General features: G+C 36.2%; 1 protein-coding gene across 7 annotated transcripts in view; it reads left to right on the plus strand.

Annotated features, from left to right (window-relative positions):
- Positions 1 to 9,861, plus strand: part of LOC133836925 (serine-rich adhesin for platelets) — a 28,850-nt gene extending 18,989 nt beyond the window's left edge. For 5 of the 7 annotated variants that reach the window (XM_062267534.1, XM_062267532.1, XM_062267529.1 and 2 more), the window contains 3 exons: positions 493 to 620; positions 1,809 to 1,977; positions 6,129 to 9,861. In XM_062267534.1, coding sequence (XP_062123518.1) covers positions 493 to 620; positions 1,809 to 1,977; positions 6,129 to 6,574 — 743 coding nt within the window. In that variant the 3' untranslated portion in view covers positions 6,575 to 9,861. Of the gene's footprint in view, positions 1 to 492; positions 621 to 1,808; positions 1,978 to 2,281; positions 2,765 to 6,106 lie in introns of all 7 variants that reach the window. The other 2 variants (XR_009893760.1, XM_062267535.1) reach the window with 2 other exon arrangements.
- The last annotated feature ends 760 nt before the right edge of the window (positions 9,862 to 10,621 follow it).

Raw genomic sequence — 10,621 nt, forward strand, 5'->3', positions numbered from 1 at the left:
AGTTTTTTCATTTAAATTTTTGGGAAAACAATTTCCTGGTGTTATATTTCAATGATACGCCATAAACATTAAATACCATTCTCCCAAACTTTTGACACTTGTTGCTATGCTCCAAAACAGAAAAGCAAAAAAATGCGAAAAAAAACGTAAAATGCTTCATTGGGCATTTAGCAAAAGGCTGAAGCTGAGGCTGAGTCAAAGGGTAAATGGGGCACTTCACATTCAGTAGAAATTTCAATGGAAATCTTTTGAAATTGTTGCGCATTTAAATTACACTTGTATTTCTAATTAGCCAAGGTAAAAATGTTCATCGTTATTTGCCTAATTGCCATTTCATTTGAGCCAAAAATTTACATTTGCAAAGTGCTAGCTACAAGTGCCTACTACGGTGCCTCAATAGAATTGAGTAGAAAATGAGTCTAAAAATACGAAAATCCTCTAAAGCTAAATGACTACGAAATGGTAAAACTTTTCTTTTGACATTTTTCGCAGAGCCATCGACGGAAATAATCGGCGCACCAGATTTGTATATAGAAAGCGGATCGACTATAAATCTCACCTGTGTCATACTCAATTCACCTGAGCCGCCGGCCTATATCTTTTGGAATCACAACAATGCTGTAAGTTCTTTTTTGTTTCACATTTTTTCTTTGCGCTATTTTTGTCAATTTGGACAGGCAATTACTTAGGGATATCATTATGGCGTTACCTATAAATGATGAGGGATCTGGGGGCGATACTTCAATTTGGTAACTTTTAAATTAGCTTTGCAATGGCAACAAAAAAAACTGTGCAACTTTTTTTTCCCCTCTTTTCTATTTTGGAGTGCAAGAAAATGCCATTTAAGCACTATGTGAAAGCGTAAGGAACGAACCCCAGAACGAACCCGACGAGGCAAGGGTTTTAAATGGATTTTGGTTTTGTCCCCCCGCTCCCCGCTCTCCACTTTCCCCTCTTCTTTTGTCGGTGTCCCTATCCCTATCCGGTATTGTTTGTTGGTCGGTGGCATCCCTGCGGCTGGTTGAGCCACGTTTTAGTTTTGCCATTTTAGGTGTTTTTCTTCAGTTGAGTTCATGCTTTGGGACTTTAGTCACGGCCATGTTTTAGCTTATTGTATTGGGAATTCGTAAGGGTTGATGTTCATGGTCCCTCACTCTATTGTTGTATATATTTTCTATAGAGCGTTTTGGTGGCGTGGCTTTTAAGAAGGGTTTTTTTTTTTTTTTTCTGCTGTGCCTCTTCTATAGGAAGTTGCCATTAGTGCCAGTTTTTCTTCTCGCTTCTCTCTTTTTTTTTTTTTGCCAGATTTAATTTTATTGTTTTGCTTTTATTTGCAATCTTTCTTATTTTCCTATGCATATTTTTTAGCCTTCGAGTTCGCCTTCGCTTTCGTCGGCATCTTCATCTTTGCCTTTGGCTTCGGCATCGGCTTTGGCGTTGGTGTTGTCGAAAGTTTTTAATTTTCCAGCTGCGTGCAACAGTGCGTATGCGTAATCTGGGGACACACAGTTTTATGGCTTAGAAAATGAACGTCGCATAAAATCTAATTTGATGCGACTTCGTCCATGCGGCATTGTAAATGTCATTCGCATACAAATTGCAAATGTTTCTCACGCTCCTCCTCCCCCTCTTCTTCTTTACTCTCTCCTTTTTTCTTGTCTCCTTTTTGTGCTGTAGTTGGTTTTTTTCTTGTTTTGTGTGTGTTTTATGTGCACACATAAATGCTCAAGTGCTTCTTCAGTCTGTGTGTAATTCACTGGTCTCTCACTCTCACTCACTCTCTCTCTCTTTCTCTCTTTGCTTTACAGATAATCAACTATGATTCGCCCAGGGGCGGTGTCTCGGTTGTTACCAACAAAGGTGAGACGACGACATCGTTCCTGCTGATTAAATCAGCGCGTCCATCGGACTCTGGGCATTATCAATGTAATCCATCAAATGCAAAGCCCAAAAGCGTTACGGTACATGTGCTGAATGGTAAGTAAAATCAACGAGAACTCAACACACACACAAAATCCACAAGCCAAACACAAAAGACAATATTCCGCAATGAAAATGAAAATGCAAATGAAAGTATAATAAAAAAACGAAAAAACAACCAAGTAATGTAAACATTTGCACAACAGCAACGAATGCTGTATACTCTACGATTATCAAAAAGGAAATATTTTTGTACAAAATATAAAATGTTTTTACTTTAAATTCTTAATAGAAGTCCGCATCTCATCATCACGTTGGTTTGGTAAATATTGTGTTAAAGTTAATATACCCCGCATCGCAGATACTTTTAACGTTGGTCAACACAAAAGTACAATGGAGCATGGCAAAAGTTTGGCGTGATGGTCAGAAATATAAATGGCAAGAGACTGAGTCCAGACGAGATAGAGTTGAGATGAGTTGAGTCCGAGAAGAATGCACAAAGACTCACGAAAAGTGAAGAAGTAAAGCATGCTAATGAAGAAGACAAAAAAAAAAAGGGTTTAGGAAAAGCAACGCCACGAGGCATTGCGGCGAATGCGGGTTTATGAATGCTTTGTGGTGGCTGCTGCTGAGAAATCTGAATGCTTGAATGGCGTGCAATGAATCAAGAGGTGCTGGGAGGGCACTTAAAGTGATTCTTGGCAACTCTCTGAAGCATGAGAAACTTACAGTTAATAATTGTTGTCCGAGATGCGCTGCGAACTGAAGTGAAGTGAATGGTAAACCGAAAGGTTGCTCAAGGAATTCCTTTGAGTTGAAGCCATTAAGGAATCTCTAAATGACTGTGAGTAAGCACATTTTTGCAAAAGTTAACTCTATACAAATTGAGTTCAACTAAATAGTTGGCCTTCACTTTTGTGCTGTAAGAAATTTGCAAAATACATTTAAAGTCAAATGCTTAAAGTAGAAGGTTTTTGTTAGTGAAATATTTGAAAAATTTCTTTGCACAAATGTGTCCAATAAGATGCCTTCGATTGCGTTCAAGTCTTGACTTAAAGGTAACTTGATTACCTCTGCAAATGTGCAAGCTCGAGCATTTTTATGCTTAAGTATGCCTTAATTCAACCCGAAGCTTGGGTATTAAAAACCCTGAACAGTCTTCTGTGAACTGCATTCTAGAGCGGAACTTAAACCGTCTCTGGGCAGCCATACAAAGCATTAAAGCCATCAGCTACACAGCTACACAGAAAAAAGAAACAAAGGTAAAGCAAAATGAACCAGGCCAAAAGGTGCACAGTAAAGTAGTTGAATGGGGTGTGTGTGTGTGTTAGTGAGTGTGCCAGGTGTAGTGGAAATAACTCGATTGCGTTTAAAGAGAGTGAAAAGCACGAGTGAAAATGAAGTTTAGAGAATCGTGTGAAAATATTGATTAGGGGGAAGGAATTATGCTAATTGCATGAGATCGAAACTAGTGGCAATATTCAATATATAAATATTCTCTCTCTCAGCTAAGTGAATATTTATAAATATTAAATAGAACGCGACAGGGCGAAAGCGAATGAGTCCGCCGCAATCTCCGCTGTCTCCACAAGCTGTGCTGTGGAAAATTGTGTGCACAGCAGTAATCATTATGGCGCACTATGAAACTAGACAAGCCAGGCACCGGGATGGGTTTCCTTTTCTTTTTCTTTTTTCCTTTTTGCTTTTCTGCTGTTTTTGTTTTTAGTAAACGTTGCGACATTTCGCCCGCATGTCGAGAGTGAAGAGAGAGTTGCAAGAAGGGAAGAGGCAGGAAGTGGAGTTGAGTTGAGGCAGCGGCAGCAACTGTGTGGCAGGTTCTGCTTTCTGCAGTAACTGAGCGCGCGTGGCACATGAAAATTATGTTTATGTTACGCTTGGTCTGCAGCACAAGCAAGGACCTCCTCCCGGTCCCCCCCTCCCCATCTCTTCGCTGCCACACACACTCACTGCTTGACTATTTGCTGCATGCCACTTCCTTTGCGACTTTCACTAATGTCAAGTTGTCGTCGTAGTCGCAACGGTGTCTGCTAGATAATGTCACAGTGTTGGCACCAACACAACTACACTACACACTCACTATCTACCTATCTTTCTCACACACACACACACACACTGGGCACACACAGCTGGTGTGTGTACTCATCCCTGTCGCCATATTGTGCATGCAATGCGCGTTGTTTCCGTTAACTGCTTTGGCACACTTGTTTCTGATTATTATTATGTTTTTGTCTCTTGTTCTGCTACTTTGCATTGTTGTTGCCTGTAACATTTTGTTTTGTTGCTTTTATGTATTATTATTATTATATGCCCGTCAACATTTCAGCTGCTGCTGTACTTGCTACTGTTGTTGTTTTTATTACACTAGTTTTTTTTTGTGTTCTTTCTTTGCTTTCTATTGTTCTCATCGCGTCGCACTGGCCACATTTTCTCTCTCTGCGTGTGCTTTGCTTTCAATGACAGTTGCTTGTTTGCTTTGCCCCCAACACTTCATCTCTCCCTCTCTCTGTCTCACTCTCTTCGCCACTACTCGTTTCTTTTGCTTTACTTTACGTTTTTGCATTATTTGGCTTTCACTCTTTGTTGTTACCTCACTCAGCAGCACGGCGGTAGCGATAGTTTAGCGCTGAGCGCGTGACACGAGTGAGTGAGAACTGTAATAAGAATATGTTTTCTTTCGATATATCGTACAAAAACTTAAATTTTATTTTAATACTTTCAAAATACAGGTTAATTCTTTAATATTTACTATAAACTAAAAAGAATATAAATAAAATAGAGAAGGCTTATTTATTTTTATTGTAACTGCAGAAAGTATGTATAAATTGTAAATGACGTATACATGGCTTTGTGATTGATTTGACATTCACATATTGCGTTAACAGCTGAATATCAATTAGTTATCGATATCAATATTTCAAAACGTGAACCTATTGTAAGCTAAATATAATTATTATGTATATTAACTTAAATAATAATGTTGCACGTTCTTATAACTACTATGCCATTAATATACAGTTCTTCAATTTAATACTGCAATTTAATATTGCTGGATAATATTGCTTAAAAAGCACGCTTACATCTCAAATCTCTGTAAAGAAACTGATTGAGTAATAGAGAGAGTGAAGAGCTAAATGTCTTAGAGGGGGAAAAGTGGGGGACGTAAAGTTGAAGCAGGTGAAAGAAAGTGTGTGGCCGAAGGACAGTTTGAATTGCTGAAATTGAACTTATGTTCGTTTGGCCTTTGGCAAGAGCAGTCGCCATATGTCGAGCTCAGGTTTGGCCTCAGGTTCAGTTCGAAACGAATCAATGGAAAAGGAATAAATCGATGAAGTTTGAAAATAAGATTTCAGCGAAAAGTTGTAAAAGATTCAGCCAATAGAAAAACGTAACTTTATGAATTTTGATCAAGGCAAGTTAGTACTTTATAAGTCTCGCAAATTCTAGAATTCCAGAGCCGTATTTCCAGCCTGAGTCCTTTGACTTTGGTTGTTGGCTGTTGCAGCTCTTTGGCTTTAACAAAGTTGGAGCTGTCAATGGTTTTCAGTTTCATTGCTGCAACTTGTGTCTTGTTGCAAGTTTTACCTACCTCACACTCTTACTCTCGCTTTCTTTCTGCCTCTGACTTTATGCTCTTAGTTAAGGTAAAGGCTGCTTTTGTTTGTTTGTTGTGGCCTTTATGTGTTTTGTAGCATATTGTGTATCCTGCTTTCTTCTCCATGTTGTTCTTAGTCTTGTCTCCAGTTATATTGTATTTTCGTGTGTGTTGTATTGTTTTTTTTTTTTTTGTTCTGTGTTCGTTTTTGGTTGTTACGGCGACAACAAGTCAGAGTTGTCGCCTTTTGTATGTGCACCTTTTGAGTAAAGACAGAGAGAGAACTTCAGCTGGTAATCCTGTTAGTGCTGTAGATGGATTATACGGCATTATGTGTCGTCGTTGTCTATATATCGTTGTATGATAATCACCTGGCCACGACCGCATTGACTTTGTGTGTGCGAAAATGGAGATGCCACAAGGACAAGGAATACATCAAACAGATGACACGAATACACACACACACACACACATACTCCCACATAAATACATACAAAATACTTATTAAAAATGTTTTTCGTTTCCATCCAATGTCTGAGTATGAGAACAGCAATAAAGATGTAAATTAAACAGGTGTTTCTCATTCCGTTTCCAGGGGAGTTCCCAGCAGCAATGCAGCACGCGGCACAAGCACATCCTCAAATGTCTCCAAGTCGCTATCTGTTAGTGTACCTGTTTGTGTGCTTCTGCAGTTTGGCATTTGCCAGGCGCTCCATGCGGCCCTCAGTTGTGCAGCTGCGGCAGCGTCGTCGACCGGCCGAAGGAGGCGACGGGGGGAGCGGAGGCGGAGGCGGGAGGAGTAGAAGTTGGATCAGCATCAGCATCAGCGACAGAGTCAAAGCGACTTTGTCGGTATCCGGTATGCGACACATCCTCGAGTGTATTTTAAGCCTGCTCTCCTCACTGCTCAGCGCCACATGGCATTGGCGTTGGCGAGGGCGTGGCCCAAAACTACACCAACAACAACAATCAGCAGCGACAGCAGCTGCAATAGCAACAGCAACGACGTTTAGGCAAGTATATGAGGCGGACATAAGGTGAGCATGCCCCCAGCAGAGAAAGAAAAACAAAAACAAACATGCGAAGTAAAAAGCAAATAAAAAACGAAGAAATAAACTCTTAGACTCTAGACTAATTTAAAGTAAATGCATACACAAAAACCACTCGTACTTACATACTGATAATATCTTAGCTTAACTCTTTCACACTCACACTCACACACACACATATACACACACCAAAGACGACTACATACATAAGCTGTAACTATATAATAGTAACTAATATGTATAATCTATTGGCTATTGTGTTTTTCTATGAATCCGCGACGTATACGTAATAATTAGCCCAAAAACAAATAAAGAAGAGAAACAAGGTAAATAGAAAGCCAAGTTGTCGCCTTTTTTTAAGTACAACTTTGTATCATATTACAACAAACAAAAAAGAAAACTCGATTTTGTTCTCTTCACTTTTGAGTTTCTTCTTCGCAAAAGTCTTGTAAATAAATAAAACGATAAAAATGCATTGCATACCTACAGGCGCTTGTTCAGTGAATATTTCGATTTAGTTTCCAAGCTTAGTACTATGTCCAAACAAAGTGAAAACAACTTCCGATAGACATTTTCGAGTAGAGACTTTTCCCCCACTCTCCCCCCATCAGAAACGAACACTGCTCAACTAAAAAACTACGAAAAAATAAAAAATTGAAATTGAAATGCTTTTTTAGATGCCACACTGTGACTGTTCCCAAGGCAGAAACTTGTTTTGTACATTCAAATAGGCGTAAATCTAAATGGAAACTAAAAACATATTAAGCAAACAAAACCAAGAATAAAAACAAAAGATGCAAATTTCTAAATGTTCAACTTCAACTGCGCAGCAAATTTCAAGTACTGACTAAAGCATATAAAAACCACTTATATATATAAAACTAAATACTTACAATATAAAATAATTATACAAAAAAATTGAAATGAAATACGAAAACACTGTAAAAATGATTACACAACACAAGCAGCTAAAGTAAAACTTAATTCTAGGAGTACCTAGTGGAAAAGTTCGTCTAGCAAGCGTTGAAGCCCGTATAGTAAAAAAAAAGTGAAAGAAAACAAGAAAACAAAATGAAAACGAAGAAAAACGAGGTTCAAAAACTTTTCCTGAACATCATAGACATTAAATCATTACAAGAATTAAAGCAAAATACGGAAGAGAAAGAAGAGAAATTATATAAATAATCCTATCATAAGTTATGTTAATTTTTAAAGTGTTTCTTTATTGTGTGTACAAAAATTGCATAAATAAATTAAGCTTAATTAAAAAGTGCGTTTGGAGTTGCAGAACGGCGCTGAACTGACGGTTAGATTAAATATGAATGAGATCATGTTGCACATTTCAAAATTTATTTGTTGTTAATGGATGAAAAAAGAAAATATGATAAAATATTATACCAATAAGGCAAAAGAAATTAGTAAAAAGTATTAAAAAACACAAAAATGAGAAACGAATAAACGAAAAACAAATAGTTGAAATCAATATGCAGCAAACTCAACGCAAGTTTCAATTAAGTTTCCAAAACTCACACACACACAATTGTGGTTTTGCAGTTGATAATCTGCTCAAATATTTCTCAATCGAGTATTTCCAATTCAAATTCAAATTCAAACTCAAATTCGAATTTCGATTTTAATTGAATAATTTTGTGCATTGAAAATATATCTAAATATCAAATGTGTAAGTACATATTTCTATAGCATTTGATTTCAATTAGAGCTCGTAATGGTTTCTCTGTTTTATGAACTGCACAAAATATAAATATTTCAGTTTGCTGTCAATTCGATGTCAAATCAATATTGACCCTGGATGACATGCTCCTTGAGTACTGTATAAAAAATGATGATGTGTTTATTATCGATTGGCATTTAATGTCATGGGCATTAAATATGGGCTACCCACTTACACAAATATACAAGTATATTTATAAGTCGTTTTGCTTGCATTTTATTGCCAGCTACAACTGATTTGAGGACTTTATTTCGCTATGAATTCCAGATCATTTGAGCTCTTCAAAAACAGAAAAAATAAAACGATGAACCTATTTACAAATCTTGACAATACTTTCAGCAGAATTCTAAATATACAAAAGCAAAAGTGTTTTGTTATTCGAATGTTATTTACGACCTTTTTATGGATAAGACAGACTTCATTTTCAAACAATCACATCACCTTTGTCATAGTATATAGTTAAAAGAAAAATATCCACACGTAAAAAACAAAAGAGGAAAAACCAATTAAATTCAATGTTTATATAACGATGTACGCAATAAAACAAGAATAATGAAAATAATAAGCATTGAAAAAGTTTATACAACTATCGATAAAAAAAAATAAATACAAAATCATGAGAAAACAAAAAAAGCGAACGAAAAAAAAGAAATAACATAAAAAAGTTTCATTAAGCATGCTTAACGGCAACAAACTATTCAAACCTAATTGCGACTCTCAACAGTTTTCATTAGCTTTTCAAACAACTACAACAACAACAAGAGAAACAACAACAACAACAACAAAGTACAACAAAGCCAACAGATACAGATACAATTACTCAGCTATTTCGTGTACAGATACTTTTCGATATCAGATTCTATAGAAATTGTTTATAAAACAACTTGTTCTTGTTTCTCATGTTATTTCAACAATTAATAGTACAAAAAAGGTGAATTTTTTGTTTCGTTGTGTTTGTCGATGGATTTTTGTGCTTTTCACATTATGTACGCAAAGTATATAAAATAATGCAAATATTAAAATGCAAATTTATATTGGCTTCATGAAATTTCATTTGTGACAATATTTTTCGCTTTTGAAATGAGTTTGAATTAATGAAATTAATTTCATTCATTTGACTTTTTTTATTTACCCGAATTTAAATTTCAACGCTGACTTTAAAAAGAGTTTGTTGTTTCTTTTCGAATTGATTTTTCAAGATTTCCATAAAACTATAAAACTCTCTTTCACAGACTTTTACACTACACTAAGCTACAGCATTAAGAACAGCGAACTAGCAAACTAAACAAAAGAATTCATAACGTTTTTAAGAATCTAAGATACAACAAATGAAATTAATAATAAAGTGAAACCGAAAGGAAACTGCATAAAACTGACGTAAATATTGTATATGTAAATGTGTATTTATAATAATATTATTACATAAAACAAATGCTATATATATATGTATACATAAAGTATAGTCTATTTATTATAAAACAAAAACAAAAAACGAAAAAAAAAACCAAAATTGAATTAATGATGTTATTAAAGCTAAAAAAACAGAATTTGAAAGTAACTTTCAATTAAATACGAGACAACCCCCAAAAAAAGCAAAGAAGAAGACGACGAAAAGTAAGTACGAGAAAATCAAGAAAAGGAAAAACTAAAAATCTTTTAAAAATGTAAGAATTTAAAATGCAAAAACTTGTGAAACTTGTGAATGAGGAGGAGAAGAGAAGAGATGAGAAGAGAAAGAGTAAACGTAAAATAAAAACTGAAAAACATAACAAAAAAACATAACTAAAGCATATTATGTCAACTGTTAATTAAGTTGTGTTTTAATGGCATTTTTGTGGGTAGGAACACACACACACACACAGAGAACGAACCAACAACGGATCATAAATTAAGTTTCTTATTCCTGCAGCTCTTCCGCTCTATGTTCTGTAAGTAGCACAATAATTGTGAAAGAGTTTCCTCTACAAACGAAGGGCTCGTTGCCCGGCCTTAAGTAAATGCTAACAAAACAAAAGCAAATCATTTTTCATGGCTGGACAGCCGAACAAAAGCCGCACCAGCTGTGGGCGAGCCAAAAGATGTGGCATTGGCGATAACATAATGAAATGAGATTAATCATACGTCCTGTGTGCTGCTAGCTGCGCAGCGAACGAATGTGAGTCAAAAGCATAATGAATGCACAGTAAATGAAAGCAAAGCAATCGCTTACATTACATTGTGTTAACAACATGTTTTACTCCCCACTCCCACTCCCACTCCCCTCTCTCTCTGTCTATCACCTGCTTTTAGCTTCGTAATTTGTGTGCA

The sequence above is a fragment of the Drosophila sulfurigaster genome, chromosome 2R (assembly GCF_023558435.1).
Source record: "Drosophila sulfurigaster albostrigata strain 15112-1811.04 chromosome 2R, ASM2355843v2, whole genome shotgun sequence".
In the NCBI taxonomy this organism is placed as follows: Eukaryota; Metazoa; Arthropoda; class Insecta; order Diptera; family Drosophilidae; genus Drosophila; species Drosophila sulfurigaster.